The 14,161-nt window shown below is 39.5% G+C and overlaps 1 protein-coding gene across 1 annotated transcript in view; it reads right to left on the reverse strand.

The window, feature by feature from the left end:
• Positions 1–14,161, reverse strand: part of TSTD2 (thiosulfate sulfurtransferase like domain containing 2) — a 529,591-nt gene that overhangs the window by 94,449 nt on the left and 420,981 nt on the right. The window contains exon 8 of the mRNA XM_044060999.1: positions 4,436–4,574. Within this exon, the coding sequence (XP_043916934.1) occupies positions 4,436–4,574 (139 nt within the window). The remainder of the gene's footprint in view (positions 1–4,435; positions 4,575–14,161) is intronic.

Consider the following 14,161-nt stretch of genomic DNA (forward strand, 5'->3'; position numbering starts at 1 on the left):
TTTTTCCCCCGAGGAGTAAAGACCAGCACATGCAGGGCACTATGTCCCAGCATTCTTTCTACTAATATAATGAACTTCAAGATCACTGCACCTTAGAGGAAAGAACTTATCTTGGAAGCAACCCTCTTTGACAAGCTATCTGCTTGCTTTCTTTTAATAAAATCTCAAGTCATGCACAGCAACCTTGCAAAAGTTAAAGGCTTGGCAGTCATCGGGAATGATCTGTTAAACACAGTGCAGTTGAGTAAGTGACTAACAGTAGATCTTTTAGGAGATGCCAGTGTAACGTTAAATCATCACACATGTGTTTACCCACTTGTTCTCTTTGGTTCCAGCTAATTCTTTTTGCACCTGTCCATTATACCCTATGAGGACCAATACTGATTTGTTGCCCAAAAGCTACTGCAGAGGTGTTGGTTAACTTCCTAAAGACATATACGGGAATGCAACCTTGTAGCAATCAAATTCCAAATGTGAATCAAAAACTATCCCATTCCAATGACAAACAATCAGAAATAAAAAAAAGCAGAAGAGTTTCAAAAATTACTGTGTACAATTCCCTGTAAGGGGTGAATGAAGGCTAGTTTTACTGTTACAGTAACCTTTCCTCTAACATCTATTGTTAAGGAAATCAGAACCAAAACTCAGCACTATAAATACCATAAAAAAAATCCAGAAGAATAAATGAAGCTCCTAAGGCAAGTCAACAGGACACTTTAATGTTTGCGCTTTCGTTCAAAAATGATACATGAACTTCATCAGACAACCCATTCCTGCTTTGAAAATATTAAATACTTATAGCAACATTGCCATCAAGTGGCCAAAGGTAGAAAACACATTTAAATTGTTAAATCTACAAATTATTCAGTGAAAGAAAAACACCATAAATACATTAAAAAACACTAAAACACAAAACACTATCGCTTTGGCACGTTTCCATTACAATTTGCCATTTTTCAACATCAACAAACTAGAAATTGATATCATGTCATTCAGCCCATGAGTATTATGGGGAAAAACAAGGTAACCCCTAATTACCACATAGGTGGTAATCCATTAAACACGGAAGAAGTTATCAGGGACCTGGGGACCCAAGTTGACAGTAACCTCTCTTTTGACACTCACATTGCCAAAGTGGTTAGGAAGACCTTCTACATTGCCTACCTGATCATGAAGGGATTCACATCCAGATCAGGAGAGGTCGTTGTACCCCTGTACTCTTCACTTATCAGACCAATGATTGAATACAACGCCCCATTCGGAATGCACCTTACCCGACACCTGCAGCAGTTGGAAAGACCCCAAACGTTCCTCACCAAAAGGATAAAGGGGCTCAAACATATGTCATACGCTGCCCAACTGAAGAAACTCCAGCTCTATTCAGTCGCATACCGTCTGCTCAGAGGTGATCTGTGCCTGACATACAAGGCCATGTCCAACCCGGAATTAATGGACATGCTCCACTTCAAAAAATCCAAATCCACCAGAGCCACGAGAGCAAGAGACTTAAACCTCAACACGGATATAAATAGGACGTGCTGGAGGGACAGATTCATCACCCAGAGACTCCCTACACTATGGAACAGAATCCCAGTCCATGTGAGGCAGAGCCCCTCACTGACTCTGTTCAAGAGAAATCTTGACGAGTGGATGGGAGATTGTAGGTTTACCCCGGGAATCATCTCTGTGTCACTGCTGGACAGAGGCACAGCAAACTAATGGGTATAGTATTCTCATCCTAAGGGGTGGTGAAAGCCACACACACTCTGGCTAGGCTTATAAATGCCCTAGGGCAGATAGCCTAGTATGAACCTATGAACCTATTAGTAGCATCCAAATATAATTGCTAGTGTAACTCTCGTGCCACCAGTACAGCAGTCCAGTTACCCCCACCCCCGATGGTGTAACCTTCTCAAGAATGGAAAAAGAAAATTTTCTGAAATTAGTGCATTGTATGAAATGTTTACACATAGCATTCTTAATATCTTTTTTAGATACATCATAAATGTGCTGATAAATTCTCCTTTTTAGGGGGTCCTTAGTTGGCCTACATAAAATATTGTGCAGGCTGAACAACGTGTCAAATAGTCCACTGCTTTCATGCTGCAGTTGTACTTACCATTGGGGAAACAGCCTTAGGTACACGTTCAAGCAGTAAGTTAGTCTTCTCCCATATTTATCTTCATTCTGGGCATCTGTGTGTACCTACACTGCAATTTAGTTTGCTGTTCCTCTAGGAATTTTTAAAGTTTCTTTAAACTACTCTTGTTCCTATATGCCACTAAAGGTTTGTCCCTTAAAATGTTGTGTAGCTGGTGTTTTGTGGTAGAACACTCCTGTACAAGGTGGTGTTAACATGGCAGCAATGTTCCTGAATAAGGAACTAGGAGGGTGTAGGACTACAGGAATATTTTAGATAGACAGATAAGATAGATACAATAGATAAATAAATGTACATATATACAGATATAGATATAGGCATATACACAAATATGTACTTGTCTGGGTGCCTACTAAGGCAGGAGATCAGTGTTTATCTTCAGGGACAGACAGCTGTAAAAAAATTAAGGTGGATATAAAAGGAAAAGAAAGTGGGTATCCTAATTATTATGATTTACTATTACAAGGGTACTTCCAAAATAAATCACAATTTAGTATAAATATTTCTATTCATGATAAAGTCAGAAAAAATCTAAGAAGGCCGTATGTAAAGAATAACAGAAAGAAATGAAGTATGGAGAACAGTGACATTTAACAAGACTGAAGCAGCTGGCTCGATCGTAGACAGGGATAAAGACTTAAGACCTAGCTACCCAGGACTGATTGTCAATCGAGAAACTTGAATAACTGAGCAGGGAGAGTGGCAGTAAGCATCAGACATTGGCTTGCTCATCTTTGTTGTTGGTGGTGGTGGTGGTAGCCCGAACCTCTGCATTGTGGACTCCCATAGAGAGTTAGAAGAAACAGTAACCAGCTTACAGGGCCACAGATGTATGTGGCCCACCAAGCACTGTCCACAAAATGTAGCTGATGTCTACGCAAGCTTTGGAATGCACAAATGGTAGAACAACAGTATTCTCGCCATTGCCATTAGGCTGTTGTGGAGACACAGAGTTTGGGTTAACAGAAAAACACTAATATCTGCCTGAAAGATGGTCTCCTATGATCAGCTCTTGACCAAAAAGCAACACATGGGCTGTTTGGGAGACAGGACAGCTGTCAGTTCACAGGCAGAGGGAATACAAAGGATTAAAAAAAAACAAGATGGGCTTAAAAGTTTTTCTAGTGAGGATTCTTGTGTGAACAGCTGCACTAGTAATCTGCAGAGATCTACTCTGATCAATGATTTTGCAACTGGTTTCTCACTAAAACTGAATTTTCTTAACCCAGCTCCAAGGCAGAGGACTGAAGCACTGAGTGTGACATAGATGATCCCAGTTCCATTAAACAACAAGGGTGGGCTTGAGTGGCTTGCTTGGACACCTTGGAGGGGAAGGAGAAGGGAGGAGAGCACATTTGGCCATATTGTCATGGCTGATCCCTGGTGGAAATTGTAAATACAGTGGGAGTTGTCTAAAAGTGGTGCATGGCACTGGCTAACTTGCACTACGCAGCATGGATATGTCACAGTGCCTATTGCATGCCCCCCCCCCCCCCCCGGACAGTAAAGGTGGCTCTGGGAGGGAGGTGGAGGCATTAAAAAGGAAAACACTCCCTCATAAGCAGTTTGACACTGGTCCCAGCATGCCTCAATTTCTTCACTGTCCCTAAATGTGGTTAGAGAATGTCCTTGGTGGACAGAAAGGTTTGGAAAACATGGTGGATGAACAGACACACTGGGGGCAGGTGATGATCAGTAGTGGGGGAAGAAAAAAAATTAAAACATAAACTTGATTCCTCTGTACTTGTCAGTAAACACTATAGCAATGGAAATGCATATTTGGAAAAGTATGTAGTGTTCAGTGAGAGAGTGCTGAACTTCCCAATACCTAAAGTCTGTATGGAAATTGTTAAGTTTTATGACAGCTTACCTTCAATAAAAATTATTGATAGTGCCTTTTGCATTATTAGCCACTGCCTGCCTGATATAATGTGACATCTTTTACAGAAAAGGCATACTCCAACAGTGTACAAACTCTGTTTGGAAAGCTACAGAGTACACTAGCTACCCTTTAATCTTACTTTGTCCGACTGCACTGTGAATGACATAAAAGTTCATCAAGAAAGTGAGGCTAGTATGTTTTCATGTGGGAGGAATAACTATATAGTATATCTGTCTTTTTGCTGCTACCAAAAAAAAAAAAACATAATTGCAGTCACATGCAAACAAAACTCACCATTAAAATGTGCTATTAAGCTATATATTGCTGTAGTTTGAAATAAACCTAACCTTTACCATAGCTGAATGAATGAATGTTATCTAAAAAGCACATACCTGAAATTACATCTTCATTTGAAGCAATAGCATAGCGTTCATCAAAAACAAACAGCTTGCCTCGAAAGAAGCCATCAGGAAATAGCTCCATATACTTGTGAATACCTCCCTTCAGCTGGTATACTTCTTGGCAGACTTTCTGTTTTTAAATCATTAATACAAAACTGTTTAGGTTATTTGTGCTAATTACAGCCTTGACACATCTGTCAAGTACTTCATCACATTATACAATATCCAAACGGAAAAAAATATATATATTTCATGCCTTTTGATCATAATGATAACGTTTAATAAAATGATATACTACAGGAAGCAAAAAAACAAAAGTTACAAATACTATATATATATATATATATATATATATATATATATATACATATATATATATATATATATATATACATATATATATATATATATATATATATATATATATATATATATATACACACACACACACACACATATATATATTTATATATATATATATATATATATATATATATATATATATATATATATATATATATATACACATACATACACACATATATCAGATGATCTTCAAGGGGTCCTCAGCTCCCAGCAGTGCAGCCATCATTCAAGGATAAGAAAGTGCACCATCCCCAAAAATCCTCAGCTCTCAAGTCCCACCCGAATACAGAGACAGCAACTATAAGCAAACAAATTCTAACAGCAAAATCTGCAACATCACTGAAAACAGTATATGAATAAAAACTTAAGTACTCACCATAAAAGAAAGCTATGTACCTACCATAATGACAGCTCTAGATGATCAGAGTCTAGCTTATCCTCCTCAAACATATAAGAGTTAGCAGCAGCCTCAAGTCAGCTCTATACTAGATCTATATAGGTTCTAGCTCTTTCCACCCTCCTTTAATGCATTGCACAATCTGGGCTCTCTGGATTTCTGAGTACATAACTCCAAAACTCAGTGCTGACCTAAACCTACATCGGGAAAGGGAAAAGGTGGGTGGGTTTGTTGAAAAGAATGGATTGGGATCATCTATATCTTATGGAAAGTACATGACTTTCATAACTAAGATGACCCAGACCATCCTCTTCAACCTCTACGACAGACTCCCAAGCATAACTTCATTGGTGGTTAAGAAAGAATTACACACAAAATGGTTACCTCAAAGAAAAAAAAGAAAATATTCCCAGATGTCACATCAAAATTACAGCATCATGCAGAAGTATGTAGAGACACCAAAGCTGTAGCTGTGTAATTATCAAAAATCACAGTATTAGTGAAGAAGGCCTGACAGATAGCTAAGGCTCTAGTAGAAAAAGTTTATGGTGGGAGAAGTTGCTTGCCATGAATTTTGTAACATAATCTGAAGCAAATGGAAAACCACCTTATCAAAGTAAGTTTAGAGACTTTCTATGCTAAATTTGTTTTGTGCAAATGAAACAAAGAACTGATTATCTCTTTTGAACTCCTGACTTCTGTGCAAGTAGACTCCCAATTGCTTGTTGTATGTCAGTGCAAGAGATATTCACCTTTATTGGAAAAGTTTGGAAAAAAGAACAGGAGAGTGACTGATTTTAAACTGATTATAGCAGCCACTTTCAGTGAAAAGGCTGGGTCAGTTTCAAGTGTTATCTTTTCTTTATGGAAGGTCAGATATGGAGAATCAATGCATAAAGCATGAGGCTGGTATATTTGTCTAGCTGATGTAATTGCCACCAAAAGGAAGGTCTTCATGATGCCAGTTCATAAGGAGGCAGAGTAATTTGTGTGGCAAAATATTTAGGTCACAGGGAGGCACTGGACTCTAACAGTGGCCTAGGAAGGAAAATGCCTCTAAGGAATGGTTTGCATGCCTTAAGAAAAGCCACAGAATTGTAGTGGAAGCTTTAGTGGAAAACAGATATAGCTTAAAGATGCAGTTTTACTACAGAAGAACTAAGACCCGAATCAAAGATTTGAGATAAGTAATCAATAACAACTAGAAGAGACGTTAACAGAGAGCTATGTCCCTGGCAGTTGCATATACTATAAATCTATGGCACTTTTCTTTAGAAGTTTTCTCATGCTGGGCCTCTCAGAGGTAAGAATTTGGGCAACTCTTGGAGTGTAAGCAGAGTCTCTGGCCATCAGTGGAATTAGGCTAAAGGGGTGAAAGTCCACGTGACGTTTCCTAGACAGACTAAGCAATAATCTGAAGAGTCTCCAGTGTGCTTCTCCAGAAGATGAAGCCATAAGAGCAGGAACCAAATTTGCCAGAGCCAAAAGGAAGTTATTTATTTTTATTTTTTTATTTATTTTACATTTGTTGACCGGGCTAGTCCAACTGGATATATATCCGTTTACAGTAGAGGCCCGGGGAGAAAAGCTCCAGTACAGGCAAAACAAACAATGATATATCACAACAAAATTATTTTGAATAAAAATATAAAAGGTAAAAAAGAGAATTGCAAAATAAAATCTAAATACTTATAAGATGAGTTCAACAAGTTAAAAATAAAAACATAATACTGAAGTTAGACTAATAGGAGGCATACTTTTAAGATGTAACTCTCAACAATAGAAAGTGTAAGTTAGGAGCTCAGAAGGGGGATGGGTAGAAAAATTAGATGTGAGGAGACATACTTTCAGTCGGGATTAGTACAAGGACATAGCCATTGAGTTTTAAGATGTTCTTTGATATGTTTTTTGAACAGAGAGGTAGAGTCTTGATTAGTTATTTCTTGAGGGAGTTGATTCCAGTGTTTACCTATGGAATTTGAAAATAACGCATCCCCAGCTTTATTGTATGATTTAGTTGAGGATACTAGGAGTTTATTGGCAGAGTGAAGTGTGGCTAGGTTTTTATAAGGAGAAATCAGTTTTGCCAGGCTAGGAGTATTATCAGGGAAATGAAGGGTCTTATGAATGACAACTAATTGTTGGTAGAGTAGGTGGTTGTTTAGCTCTAGCCAATTTAGTTGTTTGAGGTTGAGACAGTGGTGAGTTCTGAGGGGAGTAGCAGTAATGAATCTGGCTATACTATTATAACAGGTAGAGAGTTTGAGAAAGACCTTGGAGTTGTTAGTTTTGTCTTTCTGTATGAGCTTAATGGATTACAGGGAAGGAAGGAAATGCATACAGTAGTCCCAGGCCAGTTCTGGACTACAGCACCCCTGGGCTGCTTCCCCGGAACAAATATTTCAGAAAAGAAGTGGTTTCAACTTGAGTTGCTCAAGGATGCAAAAATGTGATAATGAGGCTTCCCCAGCACCAGAAGATTTTCCATGTCAACAACAAGCTTAGGGAGCACTCATGCAGCATCACAAGGCACTGTCCATCTGCCAGAAAACTGGATTGACTCAGAATATGAATTGCTACCAGAAAGTGGTTTATCAATACAGCCCATTCCTACATGGTCTCATTGCAGTTGGGATAGGATGGGGTTCTTTCCTGTTTTTTTTTTCTTTAAACACCATGATCATGACCATATTGTCCAAGTGAATGGCACAAGCGCCTTGTGTGAGAGGCTTGAAGGGTAAGATGTGCAGCTCCTGACCATTCTTCTTAGATGGTCCTCTCCTGACAATGCCCCCCTCATCCCACAACTGAGGTGTCTGTTGTGACAGTCACTGTATGGATAGGAATGTTAAAAGAGATGCCCAGAAAAAGGGTGGGGACATACAGCAAAGGATATAGACCTTGTAAGAGCTGGAAATCCTGATTTGGGAAGTCAGACTGCTCAAGATCAGACACTATGGCATTTCAAGAGACCACTGAAAAACTCTCATGTGGAATCTAGTATGGCAAGCTACGAAAATGGTGGCTGCCATCAGTTCTAGGGCTCTGAATCCTAAGTGAGATAGTATTGAAGATTTTTGCAGAACAACATTCATAGAGTTCTCTCTCTTAAGGCAAACTGACTCTGCAATTGGCATGGTCTACATCACATACTATGAAAGTCAGAATTTGTGAAGATTTCAACTGCAAAGCTCAGTGTAATGTCTAGAGACTGTGACACTAGCGGTAAAGAGACCCATGTTTTCTCTATACCTGGCATACAGGGCATTGTCAGACCCCACTCTAATGGATCTCTTGCACATCCACAAAACAAATAGCACCAGAATTACCTGTTCTAAAGACTTAAACCTTGCCTGTGATATAAATAGCACCTGCTGGAGAGAGAGGTATATATCCCATAGACTACCCAATCTATGGAACAGGCTCCCCATCCAAGTGAAGCAGAGTTCCTCCCTAATCTAATTCAAGTGCAACTTGGACAACTGGACGGGAAACTGGAAATCTATCCCTGGTTTGGTGCCTTTGTCTCTAATGGACATAAGTAACCTGTAAATGGTTCATCTCCCAGACCCATGCTTACACTTATCAAGGGTATCAGAACTTGTCAGAGATTTGGCATGCATGGCGAGGCTTAAAAAGGCTCTTGTGGTCATTAGCCTAGTAAACACCTATGAATAACTGACCACTGTAAGTGTAAACATGAAAGATTCACGCACATGCTTCCTGTATCAATCCAGAGACCTGAACTCCTTGTTTGGGGTGGTGGATCATGGCACTCAGGAGAACAGATACCCTCTTAAGAGCTTCCACAGCAAAGACAGAATCCACAATGCATACCTTTACTGAAGACTGATCCAGTCTAGAAGTGGTTGGAGAATATGGTCTATTTTTTTGGATCAGAGAAACCATGCTGGGGTCCTTCCAAGCCTCTGACTAAGGAAATCATCCTATGCTCCATTGGCAACCCCCATTGTGTCTAGAGAGTGAAAAGCCTCATCAAATTATTTTTTGGAAACATCAGGGGCTTGAACCTCCCAGATTCTGAATTGTATGCATTACCTTCTAGGATAAAGAACTTTGGGGAGTATATCAATCTAAATAAGCAAGCACATTGGTGTGCCATTACATCATATATTACAAGTGCAGCTCCCTGAATATCTGAACGTCTATATGCCAGAGGTGAAAAGTTTTTCATGGATCTTCCAAAATCCTGACTATGACAGTAGTGTCTGTTACTGCAGGTTTTCATATTCGGCAAGCAAGAGCTGGGTTCTGGATCTCATTCCCATTAAATGCTCCCGCTTTGGGGGAGTATGGACAAACCTAACAACTACAAAGTTATAGGTTCTGTCCTTGTTTAATTTTTTGGGAACAATTCAGTATGCAATTTAACTCCCAACCAGGAACATTTTGATACATGTAACAAATTGATTAACACGCTAAGGAATAATATACTTTTTTTCTACTGGTAAAGATAATTGATTGCCTTGGATAACTTGGTTAATTAACACCAGGAATGGAGCAGCAAACAAAGGAAGAGTAATCAGTCTAACTTACCCAATAATTATTTCCTCTAAAGACCAGCATAACCAACAAGTATAGCGTTCTGTGGGAGACTGAACTTGGTATGGAACTTACTGACATCAGTTGGAGCAATATCTTACTGAGCCACATAAATACTACCTGCTCACAGAAATTTAGCTTTTTTGGCTGGCAGTGTTAGCTCAAATATTCTTATACACCTTCCAGGTTATCCAGGATGTTTCCTGGTGTGTTTCCTTCATACTGGCATTGTTTTCAGGAGACACTGGGAATTGGATTCATGTTTTCTGGAGATGTCCTTTACTTAACAACTTTAGGTGGATGTTGCAGATTATTTGTGATAGGCTGTGGCCAGGTATTGCAACATTCAATGAAAGGAACTTAATTTTTGATAATTTAACTGTTGTTTTCCTATAGGATCACCAGCTTTTAGATTACTTAGCTTACACTTTATCATAGCAAAGAAATATATTATCAGGCACTAGAAATGTGTTATACCTCCAGCATTTACAGATCTATTAGCTTTAATGAATGAACTACCTAATTCAGAGCTCTCTATACCTGACCAGGCTAGTTTAAAATGGTCTTCGTGGGAAAACTTTGTTTCAGAAAACTCTGGTATGCAGTTCCCTGTTGATTTATAAATTTGTTACTATTATGGTGTTGATTCTATTATACCTGCTGGAGTTTCTGACCTTGTTATTGACTAAATAGTATATTCTTAAGTTTTCCTTAATGAAAAAAGTTTAACAAAACATTCTGTAGACAAAGGGGTGCAGGATGGAGAAAATCCCTTCTACTGCTTGACTTAAAATATGTGGCCAAACTTTGAGATGTTGATTACAGAGGGAGAAATCACCTCATTCCCACTGACAATATCCAGCATGGGAGACTCTAGGGGATAATTTAAGTGCTTCCCATTATATCTACATTTCCTCAGGCTCCCTGAAGGAGAACAGTATGATGACATGAACTCATAAGAAATAGCTCTGTAACTGTGAGATCTATAGAGGTCTTTCATAGCTCTGATCCTAGAGCATCTGAAGACTGCAGACTCAGAATGAGAGAATGCCCAACATGCCCCTTTCTTTCCAGATCTGGAGTATGATGCTCAAAAGCAGAGAAAAGCAAAACTATTTAAAACAGAACAAAATAACAAAATTAAAGCACTCTGAAGAAGGGCTCCCTTTCTACTATTCTACAGCAAAATGGGCAGGAATGTTAAGGATGATGAACCATTACCATGATTATCTATTACAAATGTTCATATCAGACATGTACTGGTTCATCTACCACAAGTATTAGGACAACAGTCCCCAGTAACACCCCTGAATGGTACCGTGAAAGGATCCTCCAAATAACTACAGCTTCAAAGGAGGACCTGGACCTGAAGATCACATCCAGACTGCATGATCCTGAGAAGAAATTCAAAGAAGCTTAAGTCACAGCTACAGAAAATTTCATTTACAGAATTATTTTTCAAAGAAGAGCTGCAAAGTTGCCACAGTTCTCACAAAATGAGTATTTAGTTCACAAGGCAGCTGTTTATCACATCTCTTGCAACAAAACTTAATACACTCTGCTAACTATCTGGATAAAGTTGGTTTGGAGACCTTCAAGCCCATCTTGGTAGAAGCATAATACGAGCATCTGAAAATCCTCTTTAAAATCTTTTGTTCAAACCAAACAAAAATACAATAATCTATGCACATCTAAACAGTGAAAAAAAGTATTCTCCTCTATTTACTATTCAGGAAAAACACTGGAAGATTAATGGACTGATTGAGATTTGCAAATATATTTTGGGCATGAACACAGTGTTTTTGCAGGACCTAACTTTCTTTGCATAAAGCCACACAAGTACAGAAACTCTGAGGTTCTCCTTCCTTATGTAATGCCTACCAAAAAAGTTTTTTCAAGGAAACATATTTTACTTCTGTCTTAGAAGCCAACTCAAAAGGAGGTAAAGTCAGCTTTCCTAACACAAAATGCAAGCCCCACAGTGGCAGTGGCTCCCTAGTATGACCCTAGTAATTAAAAAGCCTAACAGGAGACCCAATAGTTCTAATCCTTAAGGGTAAAGATATTATCTGGTTTCCTCAGTATGGGAGCCACAATGTTAGGTTCTCGTCACGTTTCCATTGAAATATGCCTTGCCCTCTTGTCTGCAGGGGTTATACCCTCGGAAATCGAGGGGAGGGAACTGAAGACTTCCTGTAGAACATTTTTCAAAGATGAGGGAGGACTAACTGACCACCCCCCTTTTCCTGCATTACCTGTATTATTTCCTCAAACCTGGGATCATCCAGGAGAGGGAACTGGGGAAGCAGACTCGCCTCCATCAGCTGAGTCTGTCATGAGAGGGACTTTCAAAATGACTAAGGATGAGTTTCAAAATCTTTGGTGCAAATTTGAAATAGTTGACATGTGGACCTTGATATAAGCATAACTAAGACTTGTATAAAAAAATGTGTGCAAGGTAATCCAGATCTGAGGGCACTGGAGCTGTAAAGTAATCCATTCTCTTTTCCAAGGCTCAAAACCAGTAAGTATCCATTTGTTTCAGTGTGACTTCCTGATGTTGGGCTTCAGAGGAAATAAAAGGATTTCAGCTAACCCTGTTAGCAAGGTTCTGAATGGAATCAATTAGAGAAGCTCTTCCAGAAGATGAGGTTACATAAATGAGGAACCCTAATTGTTGAGGCCAAAATGGTGCTGAGAATGATATGGGTCTTTTTTCAGCTATGCTTTCTGAAGAAACTTTGGAAAACAGAAATTGTGTGTGTGTGTGTGGGGGGGCATAAAAGAGACCTGAAGCCCATTAGACTAAAGTGTTCTTGGGCTACTGTCCAGAACAGGACTCAGGGAAAAGTAACTACATTTGATGTTAGCTGGGAAAACAAAGTGATCACAGTGAGGCTTCTCCCACTGGCAGACATGAGAAAAAACTTTGTTCAGCTGAGGGACTGCTTATGCAGCATAAGCAAGCACCAGCTAAGAATGTCCATTAAGGAGTTGGCTTGTCCAGAAATATGCTCAGTAACCAGAGAGTGGCCTGTAGACATTGCTTATTCTCATAATATTGCCGCCTCTCAAAAAGGAGAGCAGAATAAGTTCTGTTTTACTTGTTGATATATCATGCCATTGTCATAGTGTCACAGTGTATGGCAATCATTCATCCATCCATCCACAACTCCTTTTTCCCATCTTTACACATGGGATTGGGGCATCACTTCAACAGTGGCAATCACCTAGAGCCAAGGTTTACATTGCTGGGGACAAAATCCTGAAATGCTTGCAAAGTGACGAGGTCCACATTCACTTCCAGGATTTTTATATGAAAGCTGTCCTCACACAGTGGCAATACATCCTGGACTGCCCTGCCAAAAAATGAATCCACTTAAGCAAAGTATGAATCTGAGGGCCTTGGTCTTTTGGGCATGCAAAACAATTTGGGTTAAAATCTGGACCTTCTCTAGTCTGGTGCGACCTTCTGAATGGCTCTTTTCCTGGAACAGGTACAACACCTCTAGAAGGACTACCTCCATTTGATGGGATGGAGCATCATGAAGGGCAGGGTCTTTGGCTTGGGAGAGGAAAGAAAAAGGATTACAAAGCCTGTGGATAATATATCCAATATCCAACTATCCCATGTGATGGCTTCCCACACTGGTAGCTGGAGGGATAGAAAATCCCCAACTGTCTCCAGGGTACAGCATTTGAGTAAGGTCTCATTGAGTTTGCTGCTGTTCCCTCTTGATTCGGGGATGTGAAATCCCTGGCTGGAGTATGAATTTCTAACAATTTATTTGGTATCCTCCACAAAATCTGCCACCAAATTGGTTCTTCTGTGATTGTTGAAAACCTTATTGCTGCTTGCCGCTCTTGATCCACATCTGATGCAAATTATTGTGTCCTAGAAAATGAGCATTACAGAGCCACTGTGAGCCATGAGGGTTTTCCCCTTCCTCTGAAGGATTGTTCTTTCCCCTAGCTCTTCTCTTGAATTATCTTAATTTGCTATCCAAAGCCATCTGAACCAATGAAACTGGAATTCAAGAAGGACATCTTGAAATTCTCCAAAAAGTCAAAAAGGGGAACCAGGTGTAATGGCACAAGGTCACTCTGATACCTGCTGCCCTCATTGCACCATCTGCCACATTATGAGCAAGAAACAAGGTGCATTTACTAATAGCAGTCAGTAGCTGCCTGATTAGTGAGCTTTGTCTGTGGCTCTTTATCAGACACAATCCAAATCTTCAGACATGTGGTCAATAACACTGTGTTGGAACATCAACATATGACCCTAGTAATTAAAAACCCTAACAGGAGACCCAATAGTTCTAATCCTTAAGGGTAAAGATATTATCTGGTTTCCTCAGTATGGGAGCCACAATGTTAGGTTCTCGTCA

Source organism: Protopterus annectens, chromosome 2.part0, assembly GCF_019279795.1.
Source record: "Protopterus annectens isolate FY-2018-M chromosome 2.part0, PAN1.0, whole genome shotgun sequence".
Taxonomy (NCBI): Eukaryota; Metazoa; Chordata; order Ceratodontiformes; family Protopteridae; genus Protopterus; species Protopterus annectens.